This window comes from Nannobrachium achirus (genome assembly GCF_963921795.1).
Source record: "Nannobrachium achirus genome assembly, chromosome: 10".
Taxonomy (NCBI): domain Eukaryota; kingdom Metazoa; phylum Chordata; class Actinopteri; order Myctophiformes; family Myctophidae; genus Nannobrachium; species Nannobrachium achirus.
Window position 1 is genome coordinate 2,714,285 of NC_137819.1, and position 26,036 is coordinate 2,740,320.

At 44.0% G+C, this 26,036-nt stretch overlaps 1 protein-coding gene across 14 annotated transcripts in view; it reads right to left on the reverse strand.

The window, feature by feature from the left end:
- The window catches only part of nfyc (nuclear transcription factor Y, gamma), an 84,554-nt gene that overhangs the window by 30,185 nt on the left and 28,333 nt on the right, over positions 1 to 26,036 (reverse strand). For 10 of the 14 annotated variants that reach the window (XM_080735191.1, XM_080735189.1, XM_080735187.1 and 7 more), the window contains exons 2-5: positions 23,174 to 23,283; positions 21,700 to 21,771; positions 16,779 to 16,892; positions 4,530 to 4,625 (exon numbers count right to left, since the gene is read on the reverse strand). In XM_080735191.1, coding sequence (XP_080591317.1) covers positions 4,530 to 4,625; positions 16,779 to 16,892; positions 21,700 to 21,771; positions 23,174 to 23,272 — 381 coding nt within the window. In that variant the 5' untranslated portion in view covers positions 23,273 to 23,283. Of the gene's footprint in view, positions 1 to 4,529; positions 4,626 to 16,778; positions 16,893 to 21,699; positions 21,772 to 23,173; positions 23,287 to 26,036 lie in introns of all 14 variants that reach the window. The other 4 variants (XM_080735195.1, XM_080735193.1, XM_080735194.1 and 1 more) reach the window with 2 other exon arrangements.

Sequence of the window (26,036 nt, forward strand, 5' to 3'; positions counted from 1 at the left end):
ATATATATATATATATATATATATATAAAACTATGTTAGCTGATGTATTTGTGAACATGCTATGCTCTACAAGATGTTCAAGCTTAATAAATATAACATAACAAAAAAAAAATACTTTTCTCTTTAAATCTTAAAAAAAAAAAAAAAATCAGGGTTCCCACACATTTTTACCAATGAATTTCCAAAACCTTTCCAGAATATTTAAGCCAATCTCCAGGACTATATAACAATAATTCAGCACAATAACGAGTCGCTTACTCCTATGTGAAATGTCCAAAGACAGGCAGTGTAGCAAAAATAAAGCGTGCACTCTGTGAGCTGACAGTGGTACGCGTGTGGATCGTGCACGATGGACACACACATGCCCATGTCAAAAGGCAAGAAAATCGTGACAGGGAACCCTCAAAGTCCATTTATGGTGGCAGTAAAACAATGCATAGCTATTTTTTTCCAGGACCTTCCAAGGACCCTTCATGAATTCCAAAACTTTTCCAGTATTGGAAAAATATTTTTTCTAATTTCAAAATATTTCCAGGAATTTCATGACCGTGGGGACCCTGTCAAATACGATATGACATTTTACATGACGATTAATTGTCACTCAAATAATTGCCGATTAACGATTTAATTGTGTTTTTGTCATTGACAATTACATTTCTGTTTGGCTTTTAGGCGTTGAAGTTGCACATGGCAGATATGACACAAAACCTAAATACACGAAGAAATTACTGACATATTTGACAACTTACTACTTGTCAAACTTAGCCGATCTACAAGCTCACAACGCGTCGCATCGCGACGCGTTGTGAGCTTGTAGATCTGCTATTTCCACTATTTCGGACATTTTTCAACATTCACGATTATGACGATTATGACAAAATAATTGCGATAATGTCAAATAATCACGATTAGACGATTATTATGTAATAATTGTGACAGCCCTAGTTGTAGATATGCGATTTCCTGCTTCCATAGATAGGAGACACGTTGGCTTCTATGGAATCCAAATGGCTGAAATCGGTCAACAAAGAACCCCCCCACACACACACTATCAGTCCATTACATCTCCATGAATTATTGTTGCAGGTGTAACAGTAGACGAGTGCAGCTCTGATGAATAACTGATGGATGAGTAATGCAATCTGGACCCAAAGATCCATTAACCCATTCAGGCCTAGAATTATTGAATGCTTTAACCAGTGAAAAAGGGTTAGGGTTAGCTCGCAGTGAGCTTGTATATCTGCTATTTTTGAAAAATCGTGAAAATTTGAATTTTGACCCGATTCTATAAGTGTCTTTTGAATCCTTCGAAGATTTTTGGAAAAAAAAAAAAACTATGTTTCTATGTCAGCAATCTGGCCAGCCATCGTCAAAGAAAAGGTCCTTTTCACTTAACTGGAGCTCAGTTAGTTCTTGAGAGACTACTATGTCAGTGAGACTACTATGTCAGTGGTTCTCAAACCTTTTCATGTGAAGGACCCCCAAAATGATATGTATTTGGCCACGGACCCCCATTTCAAAATACCTAGTTCCAGGGACCACCCAGAAGCAAAATTTGAGTTACAAACGTTCGCTTTGAAAATACATATTCAAAGATTTGCACACATTTTCACGACTTTTTCAAAAATAGCAGATCTACAAGCTCGCAGCGCGGCACTCGGTGCCGCGCTGTGAGCTTGTATATCTGCTATTTTTCAATAGTTAAAGCAGTCAATAATTCCTTGGCCTAAATGGGTTAACACACACTGACAGGACAGAACAGGACAGAGCCTGCTCAATACAGTAACACCACCGCACCGCAACAATACCGTGTACAACGTTAGGCTGGGCTCTGTTGGAACGCAAGTAGGGCTGTCACGATTATGACATTTTACATGATGATTAATTGTCACTCAAATAATTGCGATTAACGATTTAATTACATTTCTGTTTGGCTTTTAGGCTTTGAAGTTGCACATGGCAGATATGACACATAACCTAAAAATACAATGAAATTACTGACATATTTGACAACTTAATACTTAAAAAAAGAACATTGATAGTGGAAATAGTATCTAAAAGTTCACAATGCATCGCGATGCGACACGTTGTGAGCTTGTAGATCTGCCATTTCCACTATTTTTGACTTTTTTTCTAAATATATGAAAATGTTTCAACATGGAAACGATTATGACGATTATGAAAAATAATCACGATTATGTCAAATAATTGCGATTAGATGATTATGCCTAATAATTGTGACAGCCCTAAACGCAATGGGTATGGGTCTATACTCTAGTCTACACCATAGATGGGCAACTGGCGGCCCCCAACTTCACTTAATGCGGCCCGCAGGTTGATATTTGAGTACTGATATATTATTGATTTCAGGTGTTACAATTCCAAACTTGGAAAAATTACCCGCTTTAATTACTTAGTCTGTTTTAGTAGCTAAATGATAGTATTAAAATGTTATTGTATTTTTTATGTCCAATGTATTTGTATTTAAGTTCATAATGTTAACATAAGAACATAAATGCATTTGACATTTAAAAAAACATTAAAAAAGAAGAACAAAAAAGTTGCTCCACCCCTGCTCTACACCAACTCTCTTCAGTGAAACCCTGTGGTTGTGCGTCCGTGCGTCAGAGCGTAAACACCCCTCTCCCAGCTCCATGAGCGCACAGCTGAGAGTGTAGGATGTTTACACTCCTGTACACGGTCTCCGGGACGACGACGGTGGTCCACTGGCCCCCGGCCGGCCATCTCTCTCTCTCTCTCTCTCTCCCTCTCTGTCGTTTGCAGCAGTGGGTCTCAACATTTTGGGGGCGCGACCCACAAAATAATCATACTTTAAATGGGGACGCCCCCACCCTACAAGCGGCTATTTTCATTATTATTATTATTATTTTTTTAATTTTGGCCAAAGTTTAATTTGTCATTTCAGAGGTATTAAAAAGTCCTTAAATTGTCACTTTAGAAATGTGCAGATACCCTCTATACACTTAAACTTTGTTTGTTTGTTTATTGTTGAGTGGGCAAACCATGTTGCACATTAAGTTAATCATCTGGGGACCCACCCCCACACAAATCATTTTGGGACCCCCCAAGGGGTCCCGACCCACAGGTTGAGAACCACTTTTCATTTTTACACAACAATCTCAGACAAAAGCTTCCCTTTGCAGCGCGCCGGATTTCCATATCATTTTTATCTCCATATTTTTCTCCATATTTTTTTAACGTTTTTGTGTGTGGACCAGGAAAAAATACTATATTTGTGGGGACATTTGGGCCTCACAAGTGCAGTAATAAAAGTGCACACGCACACGCACACACACGCACACACACACGCACACACACACACGCACACACACACGCACACACACACACAGCAGTCATTGAGAGTCTGTGTGAGGATGCGGGTCTTCTGTTGTGACGTCATCTCCCGGGCTGTTGTTTGGTTGTCGGGGGCAACAAGACGCTGCAAACATCCGACTGAAAGCCTTTCTCTGCCATAAAAACCCAGCTTCCAGTCAAGGATGTTTACAGCGCCTCCAGACTGCCACTGATGGAACAGCAGCCAAAAAGGCCGTCACCTCCACTCCTGTTGTCCACAGCCATGCATTGACACCACTTGCGCGTGTCGATTATGACATTTTACATGACGATTAATTGTCACTCGGATAATTGCGATTAACTATTTAATTGTGTTTTTGTCGTTGACAATTGCATTTCTGTTTGGCTCTGTAGGCATTGAAGTTGCACGTGGCAGATATGACACATAACCTAAATATACAAAGAAATGACTGACATATTTGACTTAAAAGAACATTATGCGACACATTGTGTGCTTGTAGATCTGCCATTTCCACCAGTTTTGAAAGTGTTTGAAGGTATATCAACATTGTTGATATGGAAATGGAAATGATTATGACAATTATGTCAAACAATTGCGATTAGAAGATGATGTAATCATTGTGACAGGCCTACAAACATCACGAGAAAAAAAGAAAAGACATCCAAACCACGCAGAACAGAACACACTAGGGCTGCAAATATCCATTCGTTTCTTAGCCATTAGTCTATTGATTTCTTTTTCGATTAATCAAATAATTGAGAAGTGTTTTTTTTTCTCCCATTTTTTAAATATACATCAGTTTTTGACAGAACATTTAGATTTTGTTTCAATCATAGTCTTTTGAATACAATGTAATTCAGATTTAGTCATAATTTAGTCACCTGAAAAGTTTTAGTTTTAGTCAAATTTTTGTCTAATAATTATAAGATTTTAGGCGACAAAAGTGTTGGCAGGTGTCGTAATGACTGATTTTACACTTGGTTGCGTGCTGAAAATAACCTTTCTGTAGATCTGCTACACCTTAGAGCAACCCAACATAAAATGACTCTTCTCCACTAGTTCCTCCCTAACGTTTTAGTCTAGTTTTTATTTCGTTGCCGAAATTTTCAGCATTTTTCGTCATAGTTTTAGTCGAAGAAATCAACGCTGCCCAGAACACACTTTTAGACAGGAAACAGGAAGTGAGTGTTACCTGTCGTTTGGGGGGCTTCAGCTCGTCCCGCGGCACGATGTCGATCAGGAAGTCAAACTGGTCAAACTTTGTGATGGCCATGGCGATGTCGTTCCTCTGTAACGCACCAAAGAAGAAGACAAAGAAGAGGGATGGGGGCGTTAGTGGGGAGCAGAGATGCGGCGACACATCTTTTCATGCTTGTGGATACGTGTGTCGATACTAGGGATGGGGCCATACGAAAATGTCATATCACGATAATTGTGGCAAAAGAAATCGCGATTTACGATATTATCGCGATAATCAAAATCCATTATCCTGGGGCGGAACATTTGCGAATGTGCATACATAGTGAATGAGACCCAAAGTTACCCTAGCTGTCAAAGATTCTCCTAGGGATGTTGAATTTCAATCTTTGTTAGATATGTTACTAGACACAGGGCTGTATTAACCATTGGGCCGGTGGGGCCGGTGGGGCCGTTGCCAGGGGCCCTTGGCTCTCAGGGGCCCTTGGGGGAACTGAGCCGCGTGGTCATTGACAACTTAATAAAATTAAATGTATACATTAATTAAAAATCAAATGTGTGGGCCCCTCCTCTGTTGTCTACAGGTGCTTTCTTGGCCCACAGATGATCATCATGGCTTAAAATCCGAGCTGGGTAGTGCATGGCGGGAGGGACGTTGCCTGGCTCCAGCCAATAGACCCGCCCACTCTCTGAGTGGACTGCTTCTCTTGGTCTGGAGGTGTCATATGACGCGTCTCTTGATTCGGTTTCTTGGCTAACCGACCAATGAAATGATCAATGCAAGACAGAGGAGGGGTGCGTCTAACTTTTAAAAATCAACAGAAACAGTGGTGGGAGGGGTGGCTCACCAGAGTTCTTAATTGCCTCCTTTGAACTTCAGAAGAGCTACAACTACAAGTGTCGATAGCTCGTTAGTGATTCTCTCTAATCAATGAAACATCAAAGACAATGACCTGTTTGGTGCATGTCACAGAGGGGAGGGGGAGGAGGGAATGTTTTGTGTACACAAGTCAAACGCAACCCCTCCCACCAGATCTCTTGTGATTGGGAATTTCAAATTTCAAATCCCCTCCCCTTTGTAATCAAATAGAATAGGGACAACTTCAGACTCAAGCTCCAGCGTAGAGTCTGAAATCAGGCTAGGAGGGACGGGGGAGTTATGGTGGAGGGTGGGGGGGGGGCCCTAAAAAATTATAGGCCAGGGGCCCTCGCGGGGGTTAATCCGTCCACGGACACATTGGTGAAGAAATCGTTTGGTAAGGAATTTATTCCCTGGTTTTATTAATATCCCCTGACTATATGCGCAGCCCTAGTAGGAAAGGATGGAGGCTTAGTCCAGCGATGAGTCCAGTGCCTTGATTCAATAAGCGGTGCAGCTACCTAAATATAAACCTGGACCGCTTGCTACCGCTCAGCCAACGCCACTCTGTTCTTTCCCAAAAATAGTCACATGACTGACTAGGGAGGGAGGGAGGGAGGGCAGGGCGATAGAGAGGAATCCAAATGCAGTTCCCCGTAGGAATGGAACACAGGTTGTCAGTTTGATAACTGAGCCGTCACATGAGCTGTCACATACTAGTCACTAGGGATGGGACGATACGCCATGTTATCGTTTATCGTGATAAAAATAAAAAATAAAACACTGAAGTTAATCGTATCGTGGAGATTTCATTTTTCGTGATATCGTCCTCCGTCATGCACTGGGATCAATTCACCTTTTACCTGCCGAGCTAAATATCCAGTAACATTTAAAGTTATACCATGTAACTTTTTTTATAAAACAAATCTTAAAATGGTCCTAACTGTTAAATCGCTAAAGTTTTAGAACCCCCACTCCGTTATTTTCAGCTTCAAAAGCCTTCTCTTTATATGTTTTCTATGAGCCGTGAGGGGGGAGAATTTCGCGGCAAAATGACGTCATCATACTACTGGCCAATCACAGCGAGGGTTATACACTGCCGGCCAATCACAGCGCATCTTGGAGTGGGGTCGCTAGGGCGGCCATATTTGTAGTCTCCCGTGTGTCTCTATACTCGGGTGCACGGTGAAGCATAGGTGAAGGAGTGTATCTCCGGAATGGCTGAACGCACAGGAACCAGGGACCCCCTCAAAAGATAGATCTCGGCGAGGTGGAGGCAGACGCGGGAGTGTGAGAACCGAAAAACGGCCGAAAGACGCGGACGCGACCGAGGACCCTGGAACAAGATATTTTTCAGGGTATAATATGACCCTCGGTCGCAATAAAGAATGGATAAAGTAGTTAAAACCTAAAGCGTCAAAAGACGTCATCGTCACGCTCTCTACCTCCTTGCCCACCACTGGCCCCCACCTTTGTGCTCAAGGTCCCTGGGAAACGCCAGGTGGCTTCTCCACTAACAGGGCCGAACCAGAACTTTCCAGGAACCAAGAACTTTAAAGAACCCGTGAAGTTCCGGGGACCAAGTTCTTCTTAAGCTCCTTCTTTCGTGTATCATCGTCCTTGATGATTGGTTGGCGACATTCTTTTATTTCACTAGATCCATAATAACCAGAACAGCAGCAGCGCTGCTGGCTCCGCCCATAGGTTCCTCAAGAACTCAAGAGCAGGCACTAAAAAAAGGTCCCCAGCACCTTCGTGTTCTGGAAAGTTCTGGTTCCACCTCGTAGTGCAAAAGGGGCTAATATATATATATATATATATGTTACAGTATGTTCAAGAAACCAGTAAAAGTTGTCAAGGAGCACTCGTTTTGACGTTCACCACACACTAATCACCACCAGATGGCGACGTCAGCCACTGCTCTGCCATTCACCAGAGTGTATATAAGAGAGTTACGTCACGCTTTGAACTCGCCGCAGACCGGAAGTGTTTACTCTTTATTTACTAGCCTAGCCTAGCCTAGCCTAGCCTAGCCTAGCCATTAGCTCCATTGTAGTCACTTGGACAGGGCGTTTAACGTGCGCTTGCCCAGGCCTTACGGCCTGGGCATAAATATAACGATTGCATTCACCACGGCTTCATAACTCGCGCGGCGCTCCGCCGGCCGCGCGGCCCTGGCCCGCTCTTCGCGGCCACTCGCGCCTGCGGCGCTCGGGGGCGAAGAGCAGGACCAAGGTCCGCTGGCCTTCGCGCCGCTTGGGGCTTCGTGGACCCAGGGGGGCCTCGTAACTCGTTTGGGCTTCGTGGATACAGGGGGGCTTCGGTAGCCGCTCGCAGTGTCGTGGACAATAGAGCGGCGCACCGCCTGGAGTACGTTGTTGTGGCGACCGCTTGCTCCGCCCCGTGCCGCACCACGAGTGCTCCGCGTCTCGAATGTGCTGTTTCTCTAATATACTATGACATATATATATATATATATATATATTTTTTTTTTAAGGTTTGAAACCAAAATCGTAACCATTATTTACCAGTTATTTGGGCGCTCACTCGCAATCAGTGTTGGGGAAGTTAACGTTACATGTAACTGAGTTACGTAACTAAGTTACATTTTGCTGTAACTTGCTGGTAACTGAGTTACATTTATATTTTTGTAACTCGTCAAGTAACTGAGATACTTTTTGGGTAATTTTTGGTTACAAGAAGTTACCAGCGAAGTTATGATTTTACATTTAAGTTTTGTTAAGATTGACGATCAAATGTCCTCAACAGATCATAATTTTCTTCTTTTTTTAACTTTATATTATAACATAAAACTCAGTTGAGAGGCATATCTCTGCTGGCAGGATATTATATTTTGTTTCATGTACACCAAATGTACATTATCAATTTAACGCTGAAAAGAAAGTAACTCAAGTTACTTTTTTTTTACGCTGAAAAGAAAGTAACTCAAGTTACTTTTTCTATGTAACTTGAAACTTTATAAGTTACATTTCTCCAGGGGTATAACTTTAACTTGATCGAGTTACTGCCATGGTGAGTTACTTGTAACTGTACAAGTTACGCTTTCAAAGTAACTTCCCCAACACTGCTCGCAAACAAACTGGTGGCCCACCACAGCGCTCTAACGTCAAACCCTGTGTTGAGAGGCCAGAGCCAGTAGAAACGTTGCAACGTCGTCCTCCTGACATCACAAACAAAACCCTGGGCTACTGTGGAGCCCCCCCTGCAGAGCGTGTGCGTGTCCCTGTGGAATTTTCCACAGGATATTGGCAGTCCCCCCCCCCCCCCTCCCCTCCCCCCAGGCCCACCATGGTCTATATATAGCAGACTGATTAATATCCACTAACACCGGGACACGTCCACATTTGTTGTATTGATGAGGGTTGCTATGGCGATCTGATCGGCAGGGGTGTCGCACCAAATTCTGGGCCCTGAGGTACTTTAGCTATTGAAAAAATAAAATGGCAGATCTGCCATTTTGGTGCGGCGCTGCGAGCTTGTAGATCTGCCATTTTAGTGCCGCGCTGCGAGCTTGTAGATCTGCCATTTTGGTGCGGCGCTGCGAGCTTGTAGATCTGCCATTTTAGTGCCGCGCTGCGAGCTTGTAGATCTGCCATTTTAGTGCCGCGCTGCGAGCTTGTAGATCTGCCATTTTGGTGCGGCGCTGCGAGCTTGTAGATCTGCCATTTTAGTGCCGCGCTGCGAGCTTGTAGATCTGCCATTTTGGTGCCGCGCTGCGAGCTTGTAGATCTGCCATTTTGGTGCGGCGCTGCGAGCTTGTAGATCTGCCATTTTTGGAAAATCGTGAACATTTGTCCAAGTCTTTGAATAGTTCAAATCCTTCTAAGGTTTTTTGAAAAGAAATATATGTTTCTATGTCAGTGGTGCTCAAACCTTTTCATGTGAAGGACCCCCAAAATGATATCTATTTGGCCACGGACACCCATCTCAAAATATTTCGATCCAGGGACCCCCCAGAAACAAAATCTGAGTTTACAAATGTTCGCTTAAAAAATACATACATTCAGAAGATTTGCACACATCTTCACGACTTTTCAAAAATAGCAGATCTACAAGGTCGCAGCGTGGCACTCGGTGCCGCGCTGTGAGCTTGTATATCTGCTATTTTTCAGTAGCTAAAGAATTAAATAATTAAGGCCCCTCCACCTTGGGCCCTAGTAACTCAGTCCCACTTACGCGCGGCACTCGGTGCCGCGTTGTGAGCTTGTATATCTGCTATTTTTCCAATAGCTAAAGAATTAAATAATTAAGGCCCCTCCACCTTGGGCCCTAGTAACTCAGTCCCACTTTACCTCCCCCCCCCCTTGTGACGCCCATGCTGATCGGCATGGCCCCTGGCACAATAGGATGAGAGCGCTCTCTCTCTCTGTGTGAGTGCGTGTGTGTGCGCGTGCGCGCATGTGTGTGCGTGCATGTTGCTTGACAGCGTCATCCACTCAAGCTCCACGTCGCGGTACGGCGGGTGGTGTCGCGCCGCGGAAACAGCCGATCCATCTGTGCGTTGTTTGTTTTGCGAGTTTTGTGGATCCGCTGCTTCCGCCGTCTCCGAGGATGAAAGTGCTTATCAACACATAACAAATTGCGCATGCATTAAGCTGCACGCGTCACACTGTCTGAGAGCCATCTGTGGAGTCAAATGTAATCAATGTGTGTGTAACCTTCACACAGTTTGAAGGGTGGGGGTGTGTGTGTGTGTGTGTGTGTGTGTGCTATTTACTTTTTAAAAGTGAACATTTGTAGCTCAAATACTAATGAGATGGGGGTCCGCGGCCAAATACATGTAATCTAACATTTGAGAACCACTGATTTAGGAAATGTAAAGAATTCAAAAATAGCTGATCTACAAACTCGGAGCGAGAAAGCAGTAGGTGAAGCATCGTTCCTAGATCAAGGTTTCTCACCCTAGGCTGCTGTGATAAAGGTCCAGTCAGAGCTTCTAGATCGGCTATTATTTTGGCAAATATTCCCCCCAGAATAGAGATATAAATGGGGTTCAAGTGGTTAAACATCAAGTATAAAGTTATTTTCAGTCTGTCATAATGGAAACAGATATTGCCACAAGTTTTTTCCTCCTGACATGCTGTACTTTAGGGGGAAAATATTCACATATTTATGTACCGTAATTACAGTAGGGCTGTCACGATTATGACATTTTACATGACGATTAATTGTCACTCAAATAATTGCGATTAACGATTTAATTGTGTTTTTGTCGTTGACAATTACATTTCTGTTTGGCTTTTAGGCTTTGAAGTTGCACATGGCAGATATGACACATAACCTAAATATAAAAAGAAATGAAGGACATATTTGACAACTTTATACAGGTACTTTAAAAAGAACATTGATAGTGGAAATAGCCAATCTACAAGCTCACAACGACTACTATTTTTTTGGGCAAACGAGCCGCCCCAGGATAATAGATGCTGGGGATATTTTGATTATCGCGACAATATCGTAAATCGCGATTTATTTTGGTCAAAATAATGGTGATATGACATTTTCATATCATCCCATTCCTAGTCAAGAGTTCACAATGAGGGAGTTGTGTTTTAGTTTCTCTGTACACCAAACCAAATCTCTTTGCCAGAAATAGCTCACATCTACCAGCTCGCCACGGGTCGGCGAAAGTTTGCCTTTTATGATACAGAACAGAGATGCTAGGGTTCAAGTTAGTCGAGTCGGTCCCCTCAAATCGGTACACACACTCCTCTCTCTCACACACACTAGGGCATTAACGACTTGTGATTTTTGCAAGTCGACTCGACTCAGTAAAAAGTTGAGTTGAAGTCGACTTTATCGTTTGATGACGTCATCACATCACACACGACCCCTCAATTATTTTGGGGGGTCCCCAGGTGATTAACTTAATGTGAAACATTGTTTATTCACTCAACTGTAAACAAACCAACATAAAGTTTAAGTGTATAGAGGGTATCTTTACATTTCTAAATAGGGATGTTCCTAGCGACTAATTTCACTGACGTGTACACGACAATTTTGTAACCGAATATTCGGTTAAACGAAAATGAATTGATGAATTTATTTATTGACATTAACACGCAAAAAATAGCCAAAATTTTGCACATTTCAATCTATTAGGCTAAACCTCATTTGAACAAGATATCAAGAGTATATGAAAGCCTTTTAATAATGTTTATACTATTGGAATCTGCTCCAAAATAATTTATTACATCACCAGTGGCAGTGAGTGAGAGACGTAACACTAAGTAGGTCAATTAGTCTACCAATTAACAGCGCAGCGCACCGCACCGCAGCTGGACTGACTGGCCTCGTCGGGTGAAGCGACCAGTTCATCTCTGTTACGTTAAACCATTATTTATGGCATTCGCAGCCAACTTATGATTGAGACTACTTTCTCCATGTTCTCACCTCAAAATGGATTATTCTTCAGATGAGCGGATCACACTGATGCAGCAGGCAATAGCCTACTGGAGCCGAGGTAACGAGCCGAGGTTATAACGAGTGATTCACATCCAGTCGCCTTGGGTTTGATTTCTCCATCACAGCACTCAGACAAACTTTACATCGTAGCAAGTTTTAACAGTAATGAATGATGAATGATGCTGCAGCTGCTCAATCACTCAATGTAGGCCTACTCATGTTGAAGCAGCAGAAAGACAGACAGAAAGACAGACAGACAGACAGACAGCCTGCTGCCGCTGAATGCTGCTGTCAGCGCGGTGCACCCGCTCTGGGTCATCGTGACCACTTATACCAGTGTGACAGTCAGGCTCCGCAAATCACCCATGGTAATTCTTAAGTTGCTTATTTTACTTATTAAAGCAAACTTTTATTATAAAGAAATGACATTAATATGGGTGCAAGATGCACATTTTGAATAAAGTTCATATCTCAACAATTAAAAATATATTTAATAGATTAAACGAATTTTATTTACAAACCGAATAGTGGGATCAGCCCCGTGTACTCGGATAATCGAATAATCGCGCACATCCCTATTTCTAAAGTGACAATTTAAGGGCTTTTTAATACCTCTAAAATGACAAATTAAACATTGTCCAAATTGTCAAGTATATAGAGGCAGAAATTGTGAAAATAGCCGATCTACATGCTCACAACGCCTCGCATCTGCTATTTTCACAATATAACCATGTTATACTAAATGTAATGTAGCACTGTAATATTGGATCATTCCGTCCTTGACAGTAAGCAATCCTACTGTTTGAATGCTGTACAGACACACGCATGGAGCCGAAATAATGATAGAAAGAAATACAAAGGATTTTCTTTTTCAACTTTCTCTGGTGGGAGTCGACTTGTGTAATGAAGTTGACATTTTCGTTAATGCACACACACACACACACACACACACACACACACACACACACACACACACACACACACACACACACACACACACACACACACACACACACACACACACACACACACACACACACACACACACACACACACACACACACACACACACACACAGCTAATCTCTCCCCCAAGTATGCGAGCAGGATAAAGCGGCCTTTTTTATTTGTACCGCCGGGCTCTCTCTCTCTCTCTCTCTCTCCGCTCTTGACATCCAGGTGTGACGAAAGCTCTGCTTCTTCTTCTTCTTCCCTGGCTTTTTCCAAAGTGCACCCCCCCCCCCCTCCCCCTCCCCCCACCCCCCTCCCCCTCCCTCTACCTCCCAGCAGCATCCCAGGATCCATGTTGAGTGGTAAAATGTCCGGAGTAGGACAAAAAAAAGTGGGTCACACTGGCACCCAGGTCTGGCTCTGCTGCTGCTTTCAGAGGCCTCTCCGAGACAGAGAGAGAGACTGAGAGGTAAGTGGTTCTGGGACCACCGCTTTCTCACTGGGAAGGTCTCTCTCTCTATATATATCGTCGTTGTCGGGTGGAAACCCTGTATGTCCAAAACCGTTCGTTTTGCATTTATCGTTTCAAAAACGGTTTAAACTAGTGAAAACAGCCGATCTACAAGCACACAACGCCTCGCGGTGCGAGGCGTTGTGTGCTTGTAGATCTGCTGTTTTCACTACTTTTGTGCGACAGCCTCGTATGATGAAGCAGGGCTTTACTTTGCGGAAGAACGTACACATTTGAAACTTGGAGATACGAGGTTTCCACCCGACAACGAGGATATGCTTGTTTGCATACAAAGTAATCAAAGTGTACGCCCCACGAAGTAGGGATGGGACAATATGTGATATCATCGTATATCGTGATAAAAAACACTCACGATAATCGTATCGTGGAGATTTCATTTATCGTGACATCGTCCTCCGTCATGCACTGGGATCAATTCATCTTTTATTTGCCGAGCTGCATATCCGGAACCACTTAAACCCTCTATTGGTAACATGTACTTATAATATACGTACTTGATACCTGATCTTTTTTCACACTCTATCAAATGTCTTTGCCAAAAAAAGAATACCGATCTACAAATGCCGATCTACAAGCTCATAATGGAGTTTGATTATGGCGATAATATCCTAAATCGCGATTTCTTTTGTCACAATAATCGTGATATGACATTTTCATATCGTCCCATCCCTAGTTCTGGGACCACTGTTTTCTCACTGGGAGGGTCTCTCTCTCTCTCTCTCTCTCTCTCTCTCTCTCTCTCTCTCTGCTTGTTTGCATACAAAGTAATCAAGTAACCGAGAAGGGAGGAGCACCCAAAGCATACCGGAGTCGGGAGTAGGAACAGAAGAGCCTCCCCTACACTGTCTGCCTCTCTCCATTATCCCACTGCATGTTGTACAGTAGTGCAGTACTGTCTTGTCACTATAGAGAAAAATAGACAGACTGCAGACCGTCTTTAAAAAAAAAAAAAAATACAACTATAAATCATGAGTTAAGCTTTGCGTCCCCCGAAGCTTGGCCAATGTGAGTGTCCAGCAAACTTTGGACAAACAGACAAAGCCAGATACCCTAAACCAGGGTTCCCCAATAGGCGTCCTTGCGGGCCATTTGCGGCCCGCGGGGGGCTACTGTCTGGCCCCCACCAACCCCAGTAATAATGGTGGTATAAGAGCAGCAACAACACTAGTATATCGTCGTTGTTGGGTGGACACCTCGAATCTCCAAATTTGTATGTTCTTTCACAAACTAAAGCTCTGCTTCATCATGCAAGGCCGTCGCACAAAAGTAGTGAAAACATCAGATCTACAAGCACACAACGCCACGCACCGCAAGGCGTTGTGTGCTTGTAGGCCAATACGCGTGCTGTGTAGGCCAATACGCGTGGGTTATCCCAGTGTATAATTGTTCTAAAATGAATTAACCATCTAATAATAAAGGCTTTTTAACTTTTTCACTAGAAGAGTGCCTTGGTTTAAAGACACTGTAGATGTGACAGTGATAAAAAAAGCTACAGGGATGTAAAGATGCATAACAAGGCAACAGAGGAGAGAGAGTTGTGTGGGGGGAAAAGGAGAAGAAAAAAGGCCTGATTTAAACTGTGACACTGTGACGTGCGATGAAAAAAAAAGACAATTTTGGATGCACAACTAAAGATAAGTCGGGGTCTTGCTATGGTGTGAATGTACGTGCGTTCTAGGGGTGGCTCGGTATCAACATTTTGTTATCGCGGTTACCGTCCTCCCATTTACCGCCGGTATTGCGGTAATTACCGCACCCCCGTATCTATTAATTAAGGTTCGGCGATAAGACAAAATATTCCTATCATCTGCCCAAAATTCGTCTCTCCACGGTCCTATAAGCCCGACTGCTCGAGTTCCCCGTACAGCACAGTGGGTCTGGCTTTTGAAAGTAGCAGATCTACAAGCTCACAACACGTCGCGTTCGCAACGCGTTCTGAGCTTGTAGATCTTTGCAGTGTCGGGTTACTATAGTAACGTAGGCTACAGAGGCGTCAATTGGGTATGGCAAGCTATGGCACCTGCCATACCTAGGCTACAGGGGGAAATAAGAAAATGTACTTTCATCGTGCCTGTTGCTAAGGTATGGCAACATGACTGGTGTCTGTCATGTTGCCATACCTTAGCTTTTTCTGAACTGACGCCACTGGTAGGCTACTGGGGCTTCAGACACTGCACGCTGTGAACAAACCAGATGAGACGGGTATAGTGATTGTGTACGGTCTGTGATTATGCAAACTCACGTCTCAAATCGCATTGATTGAGTGGTGATATAAACATAGTAAACAGGTTTTAGTTACCAGACTTGACAGGAAAGGTTGTAGTCGAACAACGACGGGCACACGCGCTATTGTAAAAGTAAGCAATTTACCCCGAGTGAGAGGACATTATGCTCTGATAATGTCCTGTGTTAGGGTGTTATCGGACGAGGCGAAGCCGAGTCCGATAACACCCTAACACAGGACATTATCAGAGCATAATGTCCGACCCCGAGTGGTAAATAGCTTTTCTACCACTTTTTCCCTTATACATGAAAGAAAACACATAGTTGTAACTTGCAAGGATCTTAAGTTACAATCATTATTGCCTATAAAACTTCCGCGAGACAGCAGATAGTTCCACCAACAACATCTTCTACTCACCAACAGATGGCGCCAACTCCATACTAATCCATGTGTCTAGCTTACAGCTAAGCTAACGTCAGTTAGAAGTACCGTTCCGGCCGTAAATAGAGGCTGTTCGCTTCCAGAAAGGCATAGGTTCAGAGAAAAGGGGCTTTAAAGTTGGCGGATTGCATTGGATCCAAATAAATCGGCGACTATAGCATGCACGTTAGTGAACATAGGACCGTTGCCACGGTCATTTGTTGGTTGGGGGAAAGGTGTTCCGACTACCTCCTGAAGTCCCCGGATGTACACTGAGGCTCATTGATCTCGGACAAGTCCTCACACAACTTTGCGGCAGTAGTTCTCTCATAACCTCCGGAATTTAGCCAATCAGAATCCAGTATTTGAACACGTGACTCGAAAAAGTGGTAGAAGTACTCACTAGCGCTGGTTTCATTTTCGGTTTTAGTCCTCGCGCTCCGCTCGTATGAATAAAAAAGAAACGGCCACGAGGTATGTATAAACAAAAACATACTTGTGTGAGTTGTGTCGTGTGGATTATGGAGAAAGTTTAGCGCTGCTGAGGCTACTGCACTGCTCCAGTGTCTACTGTGTCTCACTCTCTGTCGGAGACTGTGACGGGCCAAGCTTCCAATTGTTCCAAACATGTGGTGCGCGGCCCAGAGCAGAGCGGCATGAAGCGCATGCGGTCCTCGCTTCTCCCCCGTTTTAAAACTCGCTCGTTCTCAATAAAAATAGCCTATTTTTTGTCTTTTTTGACCGCGGTAAGGACCCTGACACCGCGGTAGGCTGCGGTATACCGCGATACGGCGGTACGGCGGTTACCGAACCCAGCCCTAGTGCGTTCTCACCTGCAGCGTGCGTCTCTTGTTGTCTTCTGTGTGGATCCACGCCCTCAGGGTGAGCTCCGTGATGAAGATCTGAGCCGCCTTGGCGAACAACACTGGAGCTTCAGCACTGATCATCTGTACACACACACACACACACACACACACACAGTTAGACACACACGCACGCACACCCTTAAATCTTTTGAAGACCATTTAATCCTGGTTAGAACTAGTAAGACGCCTCAGGGCGAGGTCGCGCCATGTCTTGGCCATCTGGCCAGTGATGTATGGGTCTTCAACCTTTTCAGGCCAAGGTCCCCTTAGTTGAGAGAGAGATGAAGCAGGGACCCCCACAACCTGTTCATAAATTCCATATAGTTTCATTGTTTGACAGCATCATCGGCATTGTATTTTGGATTCATGTCAATTTGTGTTTTCAGATATTTAACCTTCCTTCTTTCGTTTATGATCATCCTTGATGATTGGCTGGCGACATTTTTGAGCCGTCAATACTTAACAAATTGGCTTCTAAAATAGCCAAAAGACATCTGGAAAGTTGAAATGTCTTTAAATCATAGTTGGCACTCCTGGCGTTTCTATCAAAAAATAACGATCAATATTGCCATTTTATCACCAGATTAGCAAAAACACTACATTACCCATAAGGCTTTGCAGCGGTCACGCAGCACGCACGCTGCTGACACGCGCATCTGCCCAGAAGCGCGCAGAAGTGCTTCACTGGGCTCCAGTCTAAGTGAATGGATAATGGCGGCCGTTGTTTACTTTTGTCGCGCGTACTAAACGGATCAAATGGATATAATCGCCGCAACATGAACAATCGTACGTGCGCCCGTCACACACGCCGAGGCCCGCACGCACAACGCACACGCCCCGGTAAGTTCCATTAACCCTATGATGGCAGCCCATGTGTTAACTCATGTGCTGCCATGGCCGAGGAGCCCGAAAAAATCCCGTTGTACGGCCCTGCCATGCCCGAGGAAAAAAAAAAAAAAAAAAAAGAATCAAAACATTTTTTTTTTCAAAAAAAGTTTTTTGACCCCAAAAAATGTAGTAGGCATGATAGCAATCGCGAAATTGCATGTTTAACCCCCATAGCAACCCCATCTTTCAAACATGGCAGCCATCTTTGTTTACATTTTAGGAAAACATAATGGCTGCTATCTCATGAATGCCTGAACGGATTTCCATTCGGATTTTTTTGTTTGAAAGCTGTGAGCAATGTGGACACACGTGGTGCATTATCTAGGCATGGGTGTGCATGATCCGTGCACTATGAATTACATGGAAGTCTATGGAGACAGTTTGGCATATGAGAGTACGAAGGTATTGTTAAATGGCAGCAGATGAGTTAATAAACTTGACCTTACACTCTGTACTTAGTCTGCTCTTTTCCCCCTCTACACCAAACCTCTTTGCCGAAATAGACGATTGTGAGCTTGTAGATCTGCTATTTTTGGCTAAAGTTCTCAGAATATATGCACACTAGGGTTCAAGTGGTTAATATGAAAAAGGAGGAAAAAAGCTTCTATCACACAAAGTTTTGGAGGACCCCCTGTAGTATCTCTGAGGACCCCCTGTTGAAGACCCCTGGTATATCCGACCAGTTACCCATATATGGAGACCCCTGGTACCCATATATGGAGATCCATGTACTGTATATGGAGATATGCTGTGAGAGCCCAAACATGCTTACTCAGTTATTCGTTATGTGAAAGCCTATGACATCTGACATCATACATACAATCCTTTTATGCCCATACATGGGGATGTCTGTAGAACCAGCCACAAAGATATGGGCTGTCTTGGCCATATTTGGATTCTGTTAGTGTGGTATGTGGCCGATGTGGCCTCCTTATATGGGCATTCCCATCTGAAGTTCTGCTAGATATGGGCTTAATATTGATGATATCAGGGAACTCCATATATGGGCATGAAATGGATTCAGTTAGTGTGGTCCCCTAACATCACAGTGAAGTCAGAGCGCGCACAAAAAAGAAACTATCCTATTTTTACAGCATGCATCGGGGGCGCACGCTATCCGTGAGCCTGGTGTAGCTGATATCATTGATATAAATTGGATCTTTCCAAAACGCATGTAGTCGCGTACGCACTGACGCTTGAAATGGCTTGGTGTAGGGCATTAACGAAAAAGTCGACAAGTCGACTCAGTCGACTTCATTACACAAGTCGACTCCAACCAGAGAAAGTCGAAGTTGAAAAAAAGCAACACTTTCTATTGTGAAAATAGCCGATCTACATACTCACAACGCCTCGCGATGCGAGGCATTGTGAGCATGTCGATCGGCTATTTTCACAATTTCTGCCTCTATGACAATTTGACCAATGTTTAATTTGTCATTTTAGAGGAATTAAAAAAGTCCTCAAATTGTCACTTTAGAAATGTGAAGATACCCTCTATACACTTCAACTTGACGTTGGTCTGTTTACAGTCGAGTGAGAAAACAATGTTTCACATCAAGTTAATCATCTGGGGACCCCCCCCCCCCCCCCCCCCCCAAAATAATTGGGAGGGTCGTGTGCGACGATAAAGTCGACTTCGACTCAACATTTTACCGAGTCGAGTCGACTTGCAGAAATCACAAGTCGTTAATGCCCTAGCTTGGCGTAGCCCGGGCCGTGATGTATCCGTGTCCAATCCGGCCAAACAAGTGCACATCAAAGCCAACGTACACAACCCCTCCAGGTGCCTGCTGTCCGTACAGAAGCTGCTGCGTCAGTGCTGACGGCAGGTAGCAGTGTCTAAAGTGATCTCCTGATCTCTTTAACTCTTCTAAGCCGCTACTTAACTGATGACGGGGCAAAGAGGCCTCCGGGCTGGTAGGCAAGGGTGTCACACCAAACTCTGGGCCCTGGGTACAAGGATTCACTGCGGGCCACCCCCCCCCCCCCCCCATGAATGTTCTTCATATGGGGATGGGCCGGTTTAACCCATTTAGACTGGGACTGCTTTAACTATTGAAAAAATAGCAGATATACAAGCTCACAGCGCGGCACCGAGTGCCGCGCTGCAAGCTTGTAGATCTGCTATTTTTTGAGAAATCGTGAACAATTTTGTGCAAGTCTTTGAATATTTCAAATCCTACTAAGGTTTGTTTTTGAAAAACCTATGTTTCTATGTCAGTGCCAGTGGTGCTCAACCTTTTTCATGTAAAGGACCCCCCAAAATTATATGTATTTGGCCACGGACCCCCATCTCAAAATATTTAGTTCCAGGGACGCCACAGAAGCAAAATTTGAGTTACAAATGTTTGCTTAAAAAAATACATATACCGGTATTCAAAGATTTGCACACATTTTCACAACTTTTCAAAAATAGCAGATCTACAAGCTTGCAGTGTGGCACTCGGTGCCGCGCTGTGAGCTTGTATATCTGCTATTTTTTCAATAGTTAAAGCATAAAATACTTAAGGCCCCTCCACCTTGGGCCCTGGTAACTCAGTCCCACTTTAACCCCCAGCCCTTGTGACGCCCCTGCCGGGCCCGCACGAACGCACATGTTGTCCTGGGTGTGCCCTCCTGTCCTGTCCTGTCCTGTCCTGTCTGTGTGGACCAGGAATAGTGCTGCTACTGCTGGATGCTAAGCTGTTCTGTAGCAGAAAGCACTGCCCTCTATTCTCCTCTCTCCTTCACTTAGCACGGGGGTTCTCAACCTGTGGGTCGGGACCAAATTATTTTGGTGGGTCCCCAAATTATTAACTTAATGTGCAACACTGTTCTCTCACTCAACAGTAAACAAAAGGTTTGTGTGTATCTGCACATTTCTAAAGTGACAACTGAAGGACTTTTTAATACTTCTAAAATGACACATTAAACATTGACCAAATTGTCAAATATCAGAGGCAGAAATTGTGAAAATATAGCCGATCTAGATCGGCTATTTTCACAACAGGACTGTGTTATACAAAATGGAATGCCTCAACTCTTAGTGCTCGTCGGGTCCCCAGTTAAAATATGATTATTTTGGGGGTCGCGGCCTGAAAAGGTTGAGAACCACTGACTTGGCACAGGGTTTCTTGAAGTGGGTGGCGTGACACAAGTCCAGGGGATGCCTCAGAAATACTTGGATAGCACTTGGAATTTATCAAAATCACTTCAGTTTAACCACTTTAGACCCTCTGTGTTTCGTGAAATGGACGAGTCCTGCACCTGTACTTGCGATCCTTTTCAGTCCACACCAAGTCTCTTCACAAAAGAAATTGCAGATCTACAAGCTCACAACACGTCAGCTTCTAGATGGGCTACTTTTGGCGAATGTTCCCCTCAAAATAGGGACACTATTGATGAAATGAAAAGAATTGTTTAAAAATAAAACAGACTTCAAGACTATTCGATAAAAAAAGAAAGTATTGATAGAATATGATGATGGCTGGCAAGGTAATCTACAGCTGCAGCCCGAACAATAAGTAAAGTCAATGTTATTGACTCTGAGCTTGTATTCTACACTGTAGGCCAGGGGTTCTCAACCTGTGGGTCGGTACCCCCAAATTATTTTGGTGGGTCCCCAGATTATTAACTTAATGTGCAACATTGTTTTCTCACTCAACAGTAAACAAACAGACAAAAGGTTTAAGTGTATAGAAGGTATAAGCACATTTCTAATGTGACAATACAATGACTTTTTACTACCTATAAAATGACAAATTAAACAATAGCCAAATTGTCAAATATTAGAGTAAAAAATTGTGAAAATAGCAGGGTTGGAGATACTCAGCTACGCCTCTTGTCTCCCTACGCCTCTCAGCCGGTGTAAAATACCAGGTAACCACTCGCCTCTTGTGGCTTTATTGCTTCATTATTTTAGGGGTCGCGGCCTGAAAAGGTTGAGAACCACCGGGCTAGATAGACATGGAAGAGTTGCTCCTTTGTCTGGTGACGTCATGGATGATGGATCCTTCCTCACCTTCACATCTTCATCCAGCTTCATGATTTTCTTGATTCGGGCCAGAGGTAACTCCTGCACTCGGAAATCCTTCTGAAACAAGACCATGGGGGGAGGTTATCTCTGTTCTTCTTTTGAATGGGGGGAAAAAAGAGAGAAAAAAAGAAAAGGTGCGCTTGCGTGTGTTAGATTGTGTCTTTTTGGACGACGTCGGTATCGGCAGTTAAGGGACAACTTTAGTTTTTTACAACAAGGGTTCATATTTTAGATTGTGATTAAGGAATATAAAAGATGAGTGTTAAATTGATTTCATTTACTTCTTTCTATTGTTTTAGAGATTCTTATTTCAGTGGTTGGGGGCATGCGTGCAAGTGGCTAAATATGTCATTTGACACAGAATAAGCCCATTCCCAAGATACAACGCAACCTTTCATGGTTGGATGTGACTTATGGGGGCTAGAAGTGTTACTGTAAATAGCAATAAAGAAACTGCTGGCCTATTGTGTCTAAAAATACATATTTAGCCACTTGTACGCATGCCCCCATGCGTGTGCATGCCCCACAAATAAAAACATTTTAACACTCACTTTTTCTTTTCTCTAATTACAATCTAAAATATGAACCCTTGTTGTAAAAAAACAAAGTTGTCCTTTAAGCTGCCGATTTGTCCCGGTTTTCATGTGTGTGTGGTATTGCAGTGGTTCTCAACCTGTGGGTCGGGACCCACGGGGGGGTCCCCAAATTATTGTGGGGGGTCCCCAGATGATTAACTTAATGTGCAACATTGTTTTCTCTCTCAACAGTGAACACACCAACATAAAGTTTAAGTGTACAGTATATAGGGTTTATGCACATTTCTAACGTAACAATTTTAGGACTTTTTAATACCTCTAAAATTACAAATTAAGCATTGGCCAAATTGTCAAATATTAGAGGCAGAAATTGTGAAAGCTAAATGCTCACAATGCCTCGCAACAATCTGCTATTTTCACAACAGAATCCTGTTATACAACATGTATGCCTCAACTCAATGCTCGTCAGGGTGGGGGGTCCCCAGTTAAAATATGATTATTTTTGGGGGTCATGGTCTGAAAAGGTTGAGAACCACTGGTATAGTGTGTGTTAGGGCATTCACAAATAGTGATTTTTAGTATTTCAAATATGTTTATTTTGGGGGGGTCACAGCCTAAAAAGGTTTGAGAACCCCTGGTATAGAGCATTAACAAATTCATCCACCAGGGGCATTCACAACTCATTGTTATGACTTCCTATCTAGCCAAGCTTTATAAACTATTATATTTTTTAAAAGAGAAAACAAAAAAATAAAATAAGCGAATATTGGACTTCGGTGAACAACGTCGAATAGTGACTTTGATATTCGGTGAATGCCCTAGTGTGTGTGTGTGTGTGTGTGTGTGTGTGTGTGTGTGTGTGTGTGTGTGTGTGTGTGTGTGTGTATTGGGGGAGGGGGAAGAGGGGAGGGGGCGGGTCGTACCACGGTGAGGTTCCGGATCTCCTCCATGACTCGGGGCCAGAACGACTGCAGGGTCTGCTGAGCATCGCTGCCTCCGGCGCCAAACGCGTCCGCGGACATCCTCTATACTGCTGCTGGACGGGAGAGAGAGAGAGAGAGAGAGAGAGAGAGAGAGAGAGAGAGAGAGAGAGAGAGAGAGAGAGACAAGAGGGAGGAGGGGAGAGAGGGCACAAAGGGGTCAGTTATTTACAAAACGGCAAAACAATGTCAATCTGTAGTTTAGATCAGTGGTTCTCAACCTTTTCAGGCCGCGACCCCCAAAATAATCATATTTTAGAGGGGACACAATCGTCTTTAAACACAACACGACATATCTGTCTGAACACCTGAATGTGGCCAGAGAGCTCTGTCTTCTGCTCTGTGGCATGTAAAATAAGAGCACTGTTTACCTATAATGTGCTGTTTTTACTGTTGCTACACTTTAAAAATATAAAATAAGTGTGAAACCATATACATATTCAATCATAGCTATGTAGGTATTTGGTGTTTGGATTTGGAGGTATTGAGGTATGACATTTTATCGCACAGCCCCAGAAAGTAAAGAAATAAGTGTTAAATTGAGTGGTAATTCAAATTTTACCTATCATCTTATAATGGGCAATCTACTTTTCGGGCAAGTGGGCATGACCTTTGGGCAAGTAAAACATGACCTGTACGGGCAAGTGCCTCAGAGACCTTAGTGTCAACCCCTGGTTTTAGGAAGTGTACAGTTATCAACCCCCTGCCCGCCCGGCGCCCCGGAGCTGTTTGCCCCGGCCAGATCTCTCCCAACCTCCTTCTCACTCTCCCTCTCTCTCTCTCTCTCTCTCCTGTGTATCAGAAGCCTGCTGGTCTATAATTAGAATACGGTGAATTCTAAAATAAGGCCCGCGGTCGGTCAGCCTCTCTGTTCCTGTAACTTTGGAGGGATGTTGACATGCCTTTCAACGAGAGGCCGAGCGGCCCATCCGGCCCGGTCTGCCTATCTCTTGACTGTCCGCTTAGTGCAGTGGTTCTCAACATGTGGGGGTCGGGACCCCCAGGGGGTCCCCAAATTATTTTGGGGGGTCCCCAGATGATTAATTTAATATTTTCTCACTCAACAGTAAACAAACCAACATAACGTTTAAGTGTATGGACGGTATCTGTATAGCGGGTATAGAGGGTATTTCTAATGTGACAATTTAAGGACAAATTAAACATTGGCAAAATTGGCAAATATTAGAGGCAGAAACTGTGAAAATAGCAGATCTACATGCTCACAACGCCTCACAATAGAACCATGTTATACAAAATGTAATGCCTCAACTCTTAGTGCTCGTCAGGGTGAGGGGGTCCCCAGTTAAAATATGATTATTTGGGGGGGGGGGGGGGGGGGGGGGGAGTCGCGGCCTGAAAAGGTTGAGAACCAGTGGACGGCTTCACGGACAGCCCCAGCTGCTGCTCGGCAAACACCAGCGCATCATGTGAAATTTAAGCCCCCCCCCCCCCCCCCCCCCCGGCAGTGGGTGGGGGTCGCTGGGTGACCCTGCACACTGAGGACAATGCTGGAAGCTTGAGTCACAGGGTGGGGAGTGTGTGTGTGTGTGTGTGTGTGTGTGTGTGTGTGTGTGTGTGTGTGTGTGTGTGTGTGTGTGTGTGTGTGTGTGTGTGTGTGTGTGTGTGTGTAAAAAAAAAAAATATATATATATATATATATATATATATATATATATATATATATATACTTTCTATTGTGAAAATAGCAGATCTACATGCTCACAACGCGAGGCGTTGTGAGGATGTAGATCTGCTATTTTCACAATTTCTGCCTCTATATATTTAAATTGTCACTTTAGAAATGTGCAGATAACCTCTATACACTTAAACTCTATGTTGGTTTGTTTACAGTTGAGTGAATGTTTCACATTACGTTAATCATCTGGGGACCCCCCCCCCCCCCCGAAATAATTGGGGGGTCGTGTGTGATGCGACGACGTCATCAAACGATAAGTCGACTTCGACTCAACTTTTTACTGAGTCGAGTCGACTCGCAAAAATCACAAGTCGTTCATGCCCTGGTGTGTGTGTGTGCGTGCGTGGTGACAGGGTGAAAGGGGAGATGCAGCAGGTTACTATGGCATGTGAGGAATCTGTCGGCCTGCCTGTCTCAGCACGCCAGGCCGCGCGCTGAGACACTGCACTCCTCTCTCTCTCTCTCCCCCACACACGCTCTACTCGTGTGTGCAAACTGCAAAGAAGTGAAAAGGAGGGAGAGAGAGAGAGAGAGAGAGAGAGAGATGTGGAACAAGAAGAGATGAGTGTGTAAGAAAAGTGTGGTGTGGTGTGGTGTGGTGTAGGTGGGTGGGTGGTGGCGGGCTTGTCGGGTTCACTATTAATCCACAACTACCACGGGGCAGGCTTTAATGGGGGTGGGGGGAGACGGTGCCGTCAGACTGTCGTGCAAAGCAGCTATGTGGGTCAAAGCAGATAGAAGGGAGAACAGAGAGAAAGAGAAGGAACAGACATGATGGTACAGAGAGGTGGGGTTAGGGTGGAGTTCTCTCTCTGTGGGCCAACAGGCCTGGATGGACGCAGCTCAGTTTTAGGTTTTCTTTTTTTTCTTTATAATTTTTATCCCATGATTTTGTATCCCATTTTCACCCAGTGCCAATTGCCTATGTAATCCTGGGCTCTGCTCTCCCTCTGCCGTGCCTGGGGAGACAACGGACTGACCTCATGCATCCTTCAATGCCTGAGTAGTCCAAGTTGTTTCTTTTCACCTGACAGGGGGGATTTCCCTGGGATGGACGTAGCGCGTGGAAGGAACACGTTATTCCAACCAGTTCCTTTCCCCTCCATCAGG